This window comes from Euwallacea similis, chromosome 22 (assembly GCF_039881205.1).
Source record: "Euwallacea similis isolate ESF13 chromosome 22, ESF131.1, whole genome shotgun sequence".
In the NCBI taxonomy this organism is placed as follows: Eukaryota; Metazoa; Arthropoda; class Insecta; order Coleoptera; family Curculionidae; genus Euwallacea; species Euwallacea similis.
In genome coordinates this window covers 1,893,256-1,907,761 of record NC_089630.1, presented here as the reverse complement: position 1 = coordinate 1,907,761, position 14,506 = coordinate 1,893,256, and the positions used below count along the sequence as shown (strand labels likewise).

General features: G+C 30.7%; 1 protein-coding gene across 1 annotated transcript; it reads right to left on the bottom strand.

Annotated features, from left to right (window-relative positions):
- Positions 1-3,115: 3,115 nt before the first annotated feature.
- Positions 3,116-13,754, bottom strand: LOC136416187 (uncharacterized). Its single transcript, XM_066401246.1, has 4 exons — positions 13,645-13,754; positions 8,877-9,291; positions 5,255-5,449; positions 3,116-4,386 (listed from the first exon to the last, which is right to left on the bottom strand). The coding sequence occupies exons 1-3, from the start codon at positions 13,650-13,652 to the stop codon at positions 5,261-5,263; spliced, it is 612 nt and encodes a 203-aa protein (XP_066257343.1). The 5' UTR covers positions 13,653-13,754; the 3' UTR covers positions 3,116-4,386; positions 5,255-5,260.
- Positions 13,755-14,506: the final 752 nt, after the last annotated feature.

Sequence of the window (14,506 nt, the reverse complement as noted above, 5' to 3'; positions counted from 1 at the left end):
GCAATAAAACACAACCAACAATTTAAACTTCATTTTTGAAACAACAAAAGCAGTCATTAGTTAATAATGCCTTATAGACGACTTATATTGCAATAAAGCGTTTAATGGGATTAGCTTTTTAATCATTAAACTAATATATCTTATTTTTAGGAAACTTTCATTACTAATAGATATATTAAAATTCTCGAATTAGAAGTAGCATGTAGGTACTTATTATAAAGTATGAAATTTTATAATTGTTCATATGTACAGTGTGTCCCAGAATAGATGTAACAAGAGAACAAATGGATCAAAAATTTTTTAATGACGTTTGACAGTTGATTTCTGCTTGTTGCAAAACTATGGTATGCAAAAAATTAGTTGATTCCGTATTATACAGGATATTTTATAAATAAATTTGTTAAAATCATCACTAATAAAGTGTCTTTATTTTTCAAGATACGAAAAAATTCGACTAAAAAAAATTGTTTAGAATGCAAACTTACATCTCCATACCAAATTTCAGGAATATAAAAGTGTTTTCCGAAAAAAAAATTACTTTGAATCATACAACTCCGGGTAAACATTATAGCAAATAGTAAATATCAAATTTATGAACAAATTAATTAGCAACAGGTTTACCATTTTGTAATAATTATTTATTCGATGTAACAACCACCCATATCCGCATATCTTTCTATCCTTCTGAATTCCTTCGAATAAATAATTATTACAAAATGGTAAACTTATTGCTAATTAGCTTCTTTATAAATCCGATATGTTAAATGTGATATTTATTCTTTTTTGTAATGTTTACGCGGTGTTGTATGATTCAAACTAATTTTTGTTCCGAAAAATACTTTTATGTAGGAATATAAAAGTATCATCTTCGTACTAAATTTCAGGAGAAATGTAAGATTGCATTCTAAACAACTTTTTTTAGTTGTATTTTTTCGTAACTTGAAAAATAAAGACACTTTATTAGTGATGATTTTAACAAATTTGTTTATAAAATATCCTGTATAATACGGAATCAACTCATTTTTTGTATACCATTGTTTTACAACAAGTAGGACTCAATTCCCAAACGTCATTAAAAAATTCAAACATTTTTGGTCCATTTGTCCCCTTGTTACTTCTATTCTGGGACACATTGTATGTTTTATGTGGAGAAAATCCGATTGGTAAAATATCAGAAGGAAAACCGTAGCTATGACATAAATGAGGCATTAAAATGTGGGTAATTATGTTACAAAAACAATCAAAACAGGAAAGACTAATTATAATGAAGACAAGATGCATATTCGTCCTCGACCAAACCTTTTGATTCAGTATTGCAAGTTGCCCTGGCATGGTAACATTAAGCAAGTTATATCTAGTTTAATCCTTATTACACTATAAAACATTATATTTTTAAGACGATGATACTGGGTGGCCAATTAGAGAAGTGTCTTAGCAACATGTAACAAATTCGAATTTCATTATATTGTACAAAATAATAATATAGCTGCAGAGAACTACATGAAATGTTTGCATTTTTTCCATAATTACACACCGGTCATAATATATAGTCTCCAAAATGATCCGCAATTCCTACAAATAAAATATTTTGAAGATCAATTCCAATAAGGACTCAACAATTCCTATTCCAACCAATATTGAAACTGAAGTACGTATTCAGGGTGCCTGAAAATATAGTCCATTTTAAAGGCGTAATACATCTTCTATTGCATATATACAATTCTCTATCCACGTTCAAACTTTATTTTATTGAATTATATTTCTAGGCATCCTGCAGCAATATTGAAGTTATTACGTTACCGATTTGTTTGGGTCATTTTGGTCACTGTGATGAATATAGTTTTATTATAATTTACTTTATATTTACATTTTTTTCTAAATTACTTATTGTCGTTACACAACAGTTTTCTTATCAATTTTAAATTACATTAAATTACAAACTGAGGAATAGTTCGAAACTAAAAACATTATATTTAATTATTTGTAAAATTTATCACCCTATATAATATGCTCTATAAAGTTTAATATTCATGTAAAGAAAGAGTTGCACTATATTCCAATTTTAAAGAACGATTTCCCTTGACTACTTGTGAATATTGATCACTAACTTTTTTGTGTATTTTTATCAAAGACGTGCTTTTCACAGTGTTTCATTTTTTTTTGTAATACTTTAAGTTTTTTATGTATGTACACAAATACATAAAGAATTTTAACTCAATAATTGTTGAGGTAGTGATTTCGAACTATGAATTTCATCTAGAAGGAACATCAAGTAAATTTGAAAATCATTTATCACAGCACTGAATAAAGAAGACGTTCTCGTACATTTAGAAGTACTGTAGATACCTCACTCGTGTGTTACTATAAGTAATTAATCCATCCGTACCTTTAAATCTTTTTTAAAATGAACTTCCTTAAAACTTTCTGGTACTTAATTATAAAATCATACACGAAAGTAATTCTATTTGTACATGTAGCTACAATTTAATTGGCGTAGGTACTTACGACAGAAAGCAGGATTAACTTGATTGAAAAGTAGATCGGTCATAGTCAGCAATACAGAAAAGTATTGACCATAAGTAGGAAGAAGAATGCAACAATTCCCTATCAATCACAATTATTTACATTCCAAGAAAACTTTAACTGGTATTATTATTTTATATCTATAAGTAGAAGTAGGCAAGTTTAAAATGATTCTTCGAAATTTGAAGCTACCGAATATTATTAAATTAAAGTTGCGCTTTTAAAAGCTTCCATTGATAAAAAAGTATGTAGTTGCAAAAGCAGTAAGTTCTACAAGGTTTAATTGTAGCGTTTGTAGTTTATTTTTAACTACTATGTCGGTAACATATTTTTCAACTTAGCCATTCTTTTTAAATTATATTTGATTTTTTAATTTAAATTTTCATTTAAACAAATTTAAATTAATAAATTGTTACCTCTAGGTATGTAGGTGAATGTTTCGCAATGAACCTTATATTAGTAAGATTGTGCATTTGATCCTTATTCAGGAAAGTAGAACATTTAGTAATACGTATCAACCTTTGAAAAAATGATTGATCAAAATAAGACTAAACAGATTGATGCATATACATTTAAATATACAAGTTTGGAAGACGTTGTGACTTTGTCATTTTATTTACAGTAAAAATTTAATCTATATCTATCATAAAGGTGATTATTGTTTCTAGAGAGTTGACCATTTACATTTGAAAAGACGAAAATCATAACTTTAATTTAGATTTGTCACATTTCTGGATGTGTTAGATTTGAACCGGGTAATCTTCAGGAAAATTTTTGTTTTTACTTGAACAGCCGGATTAAGATGAAGAAATAGTTAATAATTTTGATACTGTAATAAATTTCAGTTTTATATATTTTTCCTCATTGTTACTTGGTTGCTATGCTTAATGTTACACAGGCTTAAGTTTATTTTATAGTTAAAATGCTTGTACATTACACGTTTTTCCGTTGTTTTTGTTCGCCAGAGACACAATATTTGTTATTTAGAAGAGTTCAGGTTAATTCGGGCTATATTTTCTTAAGTTGAAATTTCACGACGTTACTCTAATTTAGCGAACTTCGTATCTCTTCAGATAATCGAGATTTCCAATAATCCAGAAAATTGGGCACCCTGCATTTAAATACGGTTTACGCTCTCTGGATTACAGTTAACGATTCTAAATTACAATTGAATATTTTGAGTTATACTTGATACTTTTTGAATTAGAACTGGGATTGAAATAGAGATTACTGTGTATGTTAAAGAAATTCTCCAAAGACAACATTATGCTTAGGTTGGAAACACTTAAAGTTAAACAACATAAAGACTTTGATTTCTTTTTTTTTGAAAGAAGGTTTAGCAGGAATATCAATACATAGGAATCGATGCTTGTTCTGTACATACCGATTGCAGCATGTTTTAATTACAATTTAAATTATATTTACGCTTCAACGATATTCTATTATATATATTATATTGTTGTCTTTATTAAATTCTTTAAAGTTGTTGTTGAAGATAAACTATGCAAACACTGTTTGTGATTTATCTAACATTTTTTCTTATTTAACTACATTGATTGTAGCTTTCACTTAGCAATAATTAAAACGCATTTTTACTAACACTTTGTATAAACTAGATACAAATACCTATAGCTAAATGACATAGTTGACACTTTGTTGTCGTATTTCTTGCCTATAAGTTTTAAAAATAAACGTTAGGTATATAAATTCTTTAAAATTATGACAATCGTAGGACATGGAGTGGCTACAGCAGAACTGTAACTGGTGTTAGGGTTACTAATTTTAGGCCAGAAAACTTTTTTGCGCTTCTTGTAGTTTAGAAATTTAGAAATATCTGTGATGAGTCGTCCTCATTTTGAAAATCTGGAAAAAAATAATTTTTTAAAATGATTTCGCAGGGATTTACAATCTAAGACAATTTAGTTTAAGTTTCTTTAACTCACTGTAATTTTTTATGTTATTAGTGGACTAGCTATTTCATTTTCAAGACGAGTTTAATTATGTTAAATCGTTTTGAATATACAAGGGTAAATAAAATATAAACCGGAATTTCTCTCGTACGGTTAGTAGAGTATCGGGAATGAATTCGTGTGCCTACGAGTGATGGTTGGGGATATCACAAGACTATGTCCACTCTGTTTGATCTCTGAAGGCCTCATTTTCAACCGACATCACCATGATTGAGCACGAGACACACAGTCAGATCACGCAACATGTTATTATCAAATTTCTTATATGAGAGGGTGTAAAACCAGCTGAAATCCTTAAAAAACTAGAAGTACAGTTCGGAGGACAGGTGTCTAAAGAAAACCCAGACGTACGAATGGTACAAGAAAGTTTTGAAGGGACGAGAAACAGTTGAGAACGAGCTCCACGCTCTCCGCACTCGGACTAGTTTGCACATTCAGTTTCTCCATGAATGTCGCATAGTGAACGTAGCTTATTACTGCAAGCTAAATACTAGTTGAGAGGAAGCTTGCGTATTGTCAGAAAATACGAGAATTTCCGACTAGAAACGTGATTCTACTTCACGACAATACTTGCCTTCACATAGCCAACCTGACTCGGGAAAACTGGACATTGAACAACCGGTCCTAAATTAAAGTCTTAACTAAAACCTACTTTCTCATTTAAAATTATTTGCATTTTACTTGCAATGCTAAAGGGCCATACTAAAGGATTATTTCTAATTTTTATTCTTTATTTGTTCTATTGAATGCGAATCCCTTACCTAAAATTATGGAAGCAAGTCGCAATTACAAGCAGCTCCTCCATTTCCATCTGAGCACATTTCGCGACACCAAGCATTCCATCCAATGGTTACTGTCCCGTCCACCCCTAAGCTGGCCATGTCGAATGGATTGTTTGAATTTATGTTATTTGTCATATACTCGAGGTACAATGTGCAGTTTTGACAGCCATAGAGCTGAAACCAAGAAGAGAAAATGAAGGTCTTATTGGAAGTTTGTTCGCCTTTACGCTATAATAAAATTTCTTCTAAGTAAGTTGTCGTCAAAATTAATAAACTTGTTCATGAGCCAAATTCCGAGCTGAATTTGTATCATATGCGAATTTGATAGTGATTCTTGGATCGTTAAAACTGAACCAAAAGTAACAGTGAGGACAGCTTCAGCTTTTCGGGTTTATGACGAAAACATGTTTGTGCCGATTACGAAAGTCTCACTGAGCTGATACTAAATCACTATCTTGGTAGCATTTCCTCAGCAGTAACCGGCAGTGTGGATGACCCTTAATGTGGTTAGATTAGCCCTACATGATAAAAAAGAGTGATCCATGTATTTAATCCAGTTCATCAGCGTGCTTTATTTTTCGCATAAAAAAGTGGAAGGCCGTTAAATTTTATCGTCCTATGTGGACATTCACTGAAAGTTTTAACTTCTGGAACCAAGCCTTTAAGGCATACAGGATTATCCAACAAAAACTTGACCGTTTCTTAATCTTGAAAAATTAGGACTTTTTGGAAAATTACAAAATACGTCAAAACAGTTTTTGAGGGGGACGAATTTTTACATAAAATTGAACCTTCAAACTTCACCCCCATGCGCATCACAACAACCCTCTCAAAAATTTTAAATGACATGAACAATCATGTCACACCTCAAATTAAGAGTCTTTCAAAACTATATTCAATGGTATAATGCAATTCAAAATCTATCGTTTAGTTTTTGAGAAAAGCTCAGTTAAATAATACGTAAACAATGAAAAGATTTGTGTGTTGATAGGAAATTGATTTGTTTTCGATTTTGTGCTCACAAACAGTCTTTGGTTATTTTTATTAATTTATTTTTTGTAATTTTTTTAATTTTCTTAATTAAGACTGTTTTTGAACACAAAATCGAAAACAAATCAAGCGTAAACAAAACTTCAAGGGAAACTTTTGGACAATTTGAACAGAGTTCCCTATCTTGGCATTATTACTATTGTCATCGACAAAACTCACACACAATCAAATAGATTCTTATCTTTTTATATACTTTTATTTCCAATTCAAACTGGTATTATGAGACCATAAAATGCGGTGTATTGATGAATTGTGTTTCTTTGAATAGTTTCTTCCATATTCAATAATAGATAACTGCACGCAGTACCGTCATCCGATTGTTTGCATTTGGTTTGACACTATGTCTTGTAATCGATGTTATCATCGAGGCTCAGTGACAATGTCTGGTTGGTATTTAATGTGAAATTACTGACAACTGCCAAGCGAGACACGTAAATACCGCAAGACTGGCAACCATTTATCTAAAAGAGAAAAGTCTTGTTAGTCCAGCTAATAGTCTTTTTTATCAAGAAACTGAGAAGAACAAGAAATTCAGGAATTGTTCTCAACAATTTCATAAAATTAGAATAGAAATTTTTAAGATCCTTCAACTGAGCTTCGATAAGATTCTCTCCCCTCTCGTATTCCGCAATTCGGAAGATCATTTTGTGGCATGTTCGACACACTGTTTGTTCTCAAAATTCTTTTAACTTTTCCGAAATAGGGCTATGTCTCCAAATATAAAATAACTCTATCGCGCTAATGAATTAATTATTTTACATTTCTAGTAAGTAGATAAATATTCACTCATGCAGACATTTATGGATATTTTTGACATGGATAAACCTTTGAGAAGGTAGGCATTTATGGGTAGTCCTAGTTATAGGAGTAAATTGAGTTGAATCTAAAATGTTTAGATGATTTCAAGTTCCTATCACTTGATGTCTTATAAGGACTGCAGAGGCTCAATAATACGTTAACCAGTCACCTTTACGAGTTTTTCCACAAACTGCTGAATTATATAAGTTGAATCAGATTTTAGTTGTGAAAATTAAATATACAATAAAACTCGGAAATATAATATAAAAGGAAAAGTATAGTTCTTATGTGTTGTATGTAGCAAGTTAGTCTTATATGTATATGTAGTTCTAGTATAGGAAAATTTCTGTTTGGTTATCCAAAAAAAGGGTGATAAACTTTCAATATTTTTTTGTTTATCTTCTACACATTTTGAGTCAAATTTTGAGTGTATCGCGTATGCTGCGTATGGGTATATTCACATAATTAAGTTTACCTACTAAATTATGCCAAGAATCTAAAGATTCTACTTCACCACTCCGGTTTTTTGTGGAAACTAACTGAACTAACATTTAATTGATGCAAAAAGATGTGGTGAACTTCAAATTCATTTGAGGTCAACAAATCAATATTGTGGAATCTGCCCAGAAGATAATTTTCATAGAAAGGGATAAATAAATGTAATCATCAGTGATTTTTCTGTGGAAATTATCTTGCTTTATACATATACAGTTTTATACATACACATATAGGGTGTCTGTTTTTGGATCTCAACTATAGGTATCTCGGTAACAACCAAGGTTATGAAAATGAAATGAGAGGACTATGTCGTTTTAAAATTTGAAAAAATTCAATGACTTTCAGAAGTATTTGAAAAATATTGAAATTTTTAAAAAACGTTTTTATATTTTCTTCAGTTTATTTGGCGAGGTAATTCAAAACAATTGACACTTCATTGCAATTTTTCCTCTTTACAACGATGTGATGTCATATTTAAACTCCGACTTTCGATAACTATAATCATCAATCATTTATTTAATTATCACTTAGTTTATGAATTTTTTCTTTCCAACTCAGAAAATGCACCAAATTTAGCTAATTTTCTATGAAGGAGTGAAAAATCTTTTTAAATTGATTGTTGTCTTTTTAGATATTATTGTAGATATGTTTCCGAGTAATTTTTATATTTGGATGCGAAGCGTAATAAATTTCTAGAATATTTCTTCATTTGAAAGAGGCATTTTGTTAATAAATTTATATCAATTTTGTAACTCTGGATGACGTTAAGCGAAAATCAGTCGATTTATCAAAAACATCTTTATTAAACAAAAGTACGGAAGTTCTTTTGAAGAAATTCTTTGCAAAAAAAAACTTTTTATATTTGGACCAGATGGCAAAGCTGAACCTTAATACGTGATATATTATCCTAATAAGAAAAAAAACTAAGTTAAAAAAATGTGAAAATTTAATATGTGCAGTTAAGAAAGAATAAAGTTGTTGATGGGTGTCGAAAATCGAAACGTTGGAATTTTTCAAATATCGAAACGATATACTCTTGAGTTCCAAATTTCGCAACTTTGCCACGATTTCACTGATATTATATCTTGTAGGATTTTCGAGATCCTGATGGTTGAGCTCAAGAAACTGAGACCCAGCATTGATTCTTAAGAATCACTTTTCTAAGCAGATACATTGCATATAAATATTCTGAGAGCTTATATACAAATAATTACTAGAAGATCATCAAAATACAGATTGTTAAAATGTGACTCACCTGATAACTGTAGTTCACACAAAAACTGGAGCAAACTGCGAAAAAATCCGTAGGCTTCGTGGTATCCTCATCATTGCAGGTGCACAACGGATAACCCAATCCATTCTTGCACAACACTTTGCAGGATGCCTCTCGAGTGGTAGCGTTGTATTTGCTGCTATAGCCGCTGCCGTTCTGACTGTCCTGGTCCTGTCCGGCAACAGCGATGGGTAAATTTGTAGGGATGAGATCGAAGCAACTGTCGCCACAAGGAGTCCCGCCTAATCCCGAAGTGCACAACTCGTAACAAATGCGAGTCCTGCGGGACTGCGAGATGATTGGTTGTAGGGCGGAGTCGTCATAATTGGACCAGAGGTTACGGGCGTGGACTTCTCCGGCGAGCAGCAGGAACAGGATCCCGGGAATTATCGACGTCCTGAAAGTTGAAAACTTTGATGGGTTATTTCAGAGGCGTAGTCTGTGGCATAAATTAGCACCTAGGGTGTCCGAGAAATACTGAGGCTGCTGATAATTCCTTAGGCATTTAGATAAGATATAAACGACAGTCTTCAGAGCCCTTTGGTTATTAGATCTTTGAAGAAAGTCAAGTTTAGCATTTCTTAAATAGTCAAGTGAAAAGCTAAGAAATTAACAGAATGAAAAGGGACAATTATTATATGTATATATAAAATAAAATAAGACTTATAAATTAATTTGTAAGTAAATAAGTTTCTATTATTTATTATTGGAATTGTGTTGCCCATTTTGAAAATACGCTTTAGTTAGAAAAGTTTCTTGTTTTCGGCTTAAATGCATTATTTACTGTGAAAATATAAACTTTTTACGTTATATGTAGTATTACAAAACATTCACAGTAGATCAAAAAAGTATTCACATACTGATGGTTTGGTTTATTTTTTGCCAAATTTGCTATTTACAAATTCCATTTGTTTTCGATAAGCCTTCCCAAGTTCACTTTGACATAAATTAAAGCAAAGTAAAGCTAAAAATAATAGTTTTGGGACAGTTTCAGGTTACTCACGATAGAACTAAGTAGTGATTCTTTAATTTCCTCATCATTGGTATGTGATGCCTTCTTGTATTAATCTAACGGCAACGATAGCTCTATGAGAACTATAAAAATAACTTTTTGCAACCCAATTTGTTCCAATTCCATTGCTTACATTCCATTTACAACACCGTTCTAACACGTACAATTTCCCTAAACCCTTAGACAAAACTTCGCCACTTTGAAGGTATTAAAGGAGCAAACGATTTAATAAGTGTCATCATACCACGCAAATATATCATTGCACCCTTAGAAACATCATAAATTCCAGTCAGATGCAGAAACACATTCACCCTCATCCCCCTTACAGGGTAAACAATTGAACATCGAATGTCAACGCCAGGCCTGCGGCACCATTTTACGCTCGACCAAGCGTGTAAGCGGCCTTCGCTGATTTTTGTGTACACGAACGCAAGCAATCTGATTAACTTAAGGGATTAGTTTAATTTGTATGGGAAATAGGGGTTTTATTTTCGATTCTAATTCAAATTTAGCTCAGCTCACTTCTAAGTTGCTGTTGATACTTGAGAAGAAAAGAAAATATGCCAGAAATATTTAATTTTTGATAACTTCTTGACAGATGTCAATTTAGTATTCCTTTTCGCCTGAAAAGTAAGATAGTAACGTAAGAGCCATTTTGCCATAACTCAACCTGTGCAAAAGTTACGACTGTTGAAAGAGCAAAAAGTGTCACATTTCGAGAACAGTTCCAATATCAAATGGGGTTTTCTATCTATTAAAAAGTTTATACTTAATGTATTTTCTTAAGCTATGTCGTATGTTTAAGTTTACGCCCAGCATGTACGCCTTCCTCCATCTTATAACTTTTATATTTTAACTGATATTCTAGCTCTATGACGTTATGAGTTAATATCTGTCATATAAAACTTGGAACACCCTGGGTGACTAATCTGAACTAACTTGAGACACTATGTCCCAGTACTTCAGGGCTTGCTTAAATAATCGTATCTTTTTATTTTTATTAATATTAGGTTGTAAATAACATATTATATATCCCACGGTTAAATTGTTTTTATCTCTCTTGGGCAATAGCTAACCTCGGAACTATGCGGCTTGGGTTGACTATATTTTGTTCTGGACATAAAAGACAAACGTTCCACAAAGATGGGTAATTTAATATTGTGTAACTTGTGTCATGTTGTACGCTCGTTCCGCATAATACCACTTTTTACATAAAATTGTACATTTCCTAACTGTTTTTATATAAGTAATATAATTAATGATAAATTTTAAAATAATTAAATTCTAAACTTAATTTGATTACATATGACTCGCATCTTACTTAAAAGTGATATTTATGTAATAACATTTGATAGTATCAGAGTTTGTAAAAAAACAGATAACTAAACAATTCTCATGGAAACTTATATTCGCAAAAGTTGCATTTTTGAAATGTAGGGTGTTAAAATTTAATATTTTTTTTGGCGCAGGCCGCTACCGTTGAAATTAGTTTTGGGTGGCATGCAGTGCTATTCCCTTTATCGGTCCATATCTTTATGAAATCAAATTAACGGAATTTACTAGATGTGCATATTTATGTGTAATAGTTCTGAGATACTTTGGGGTATATTTATTTTATGCAAAAATGTCCTCTAGATACTCGCGCTTCGGGTATTGTTCTTCTTAATTTCAGGTTAAATTAGCGAAAGATCGTGAAGTTTTACATAAAAGTTATTGTAAACTTGGAAATAGATCCGTGCTATTGTCGTTTCTATATTTATATGGTAACTATGCTCCCAGCACTTCAATAGTTTGACCTAGTTAAATGAAACAACTTGTATAGTTAAAGCAAGTTTTAAGAAATGTCAGGGATGGTCTTAAGACACGGTTTAACTATACATTTCAATTCAATATGAAGTAATTTGACAAGAATTTCATGATTGCTTGCGTAACACTATGGATTTCTTATATTAACATTTTTCAAATTTTAAAAATGATACGTGATGCATACATAATTAGTTTATAAGAGACGTTTTTCATATTCAAGTTTGCATCACAGAAATTTTGGATTTCAAACGATAGATGATGTGATAATAGTAGCAGATTATTATACAGGGTAATCTAAAAGTACTTGAACCAATTTCAGAAACCCTTTGTACTGTTCATAACAACTGTCTTTGGTAGAAAGATAGTTAAGCTAATACCGTCCATCACCTCCTTAATAATTTATGTCAGCAAAAGCATCTCCAAACAAAGTTTTTAACGTGACTTAGTATTACTTAAAACTCAGATATATTACTAACTTGACATAAACGTTAAGGTCGTGCCATAAAAAAATACAATATAGACCATGAATGATTGTGCAGAAAATTCTTGAACATCTTGAAATATTTATATATAAGAAAAAATAGAAAATAACAAAAGGTTTCTTGAAAAGTCAGTGTCCAGCGATGAAATTGTTTATGATGGTAAATGGGAAATTCTTTAGTAAAGGTTTTCCCAGTTGCCTATCATGGCAAATTGTATAAGAGAGAATAATAGTTAATCTGAATTTGAATTAAATATCTTAAAAACTGAAGGAAAAAGCTGCAAGAAAAAATTTATCTTAAAATTATGTTATTAAATTAAATAAATTTCACCTTTAAGTAATATGTGAGTATATAAGTAATCAAATTATGTTTAGCTTCCTAAATTTTGTGTTATTTGTCGTTAATTCAGAACATCTCTATGAATTTGTTAATATATAATCTTTTTAGCGACATGTGTTAACTGATGTTTGAGGTATTTTTTCCAAAAAATTAACAAAGAAAGAATTTAAGGGTAATTCCATAATAATTTTTTCTAATTTTGTCAAACATGCTGATAGTTTTCTACATATATAACTAAATTGGTTTCATTTCGCATATACGTATATGCACTTCGCAACTGGTTGGTTATGGTTACTACTCTATACATATCAACATTAAATAAATATCATTAAGTAATATGCGAGTCATAGGTAATCAAATTATATTTAGAATTATACATATATTCATTTTTTTTTCTTCCATATTAATCCACAACATCTCTGTAATTCTCTTGGTATCCGCATTTTTAGTTATATGTGTTTGGTTATAAATTAGCAATAATGACTTAAAGTGAGGTAACCGTATAATGGCTATTTATGTAACTAGTTAGAAAATGTATAATTTTATATAACAAGCTGAATTTCGCGGAACAAACGAAAAGCGGTGTTGCAATATGATAAAAATTACATAAAATAGCTTTTCCTAATAAGTTTCATTCATGACTTTTTCTAATTTTGATGTATGATAAAGAAGTTTTAAGAAAATAGCATATATTGAAAATCTGCGCTCTGCATATTTTGAACTGCAGCAACCATTGTAGTTGTTGGTCGAATATGTTAATTGAGTTAAGATATTAAGGTATCTATTTTTATTACGTAATTAGTTACGAATTGAAACCCTATAAAAGTTAATTCAGGTCACTGATTTTGATTGTGAAAACTGTCACTTTCATTTCACACAAACATACATTTTGCACCTAAGCGAAATTAGTGACTAAATGGTTTAATTTCATATATATTTACAAACGATTCATAACTGCTTATACAAATAGCTATTTTACATAAATCAGTGTAACAATAAATAAAATCATCTTTTACTTAGATATTCTTGTATAAATAAAACTAATTCGTCATGAAAGTACCTATTATGTTTATTTTGTAACCTTTATATTTAATATTAATGGAATACTTACCTTATCATATTTATTCTAGTTATATTAATTCGCTTTTAAACCAAAAGGGCAATTCACGGGTTGCTTTATATAAGGCACGATTGATAGAACCAGTCATTTAAATATTGCAGATCTTTTATAACATCGATAATGATTGTATGTTATGATAATGCCGTCGATACTGATAATCCTTATCATATATTTTGAGCAAAACATACTGTCAAAGAAAGAATTATTAGGTTTACTTATATATGAGTGCTAATAGTGAGAGACCTTTATCAGATTTCCTGATAGGTTATTTGAACGCTGATGCTTTATATACTGTTTGAGTGTTGTACGAGTATAATCTAGTATGAGTCCCATACTTCCTGAAACCATCGATATTCATGTAAACGCATGCGACTATAATATCTAATGAGAATTTTGGTTATCAATAATATTTTCTATGAAATACGGAAATTTCAGTTGCAAAATTTCAGTGTCACACAACACAATTTTACTTCATTTACTCTGTAGTAGCGAGTAAACAGCAGCTACGCCTACGCTTTGTTAGTACAACACAATCATGCTTTTGCTGCACTTATAGAAGCTTTCAGTAATGTCAACAGGTAGGTAATCTAAGTTAATATTGATATAAATTCTACTTAAACTTTATACGCAATACCATACGTAAGAAAGTCTCTTAATTTTTTTTACTCATTCCATTCAGTGAACTAAATTTTTTAATAAAACATCATCATTTTGATATAACCATTTGTCCAAAACGACTGACTATTTAAAGTATCGTTTTAGATAGGATTTTATCGATATTTTGGAAATAAAAAATCCATAAAAGCATCAAAATAGAAACAATAACTGACTAATCTGAGTACTTTTATGAATG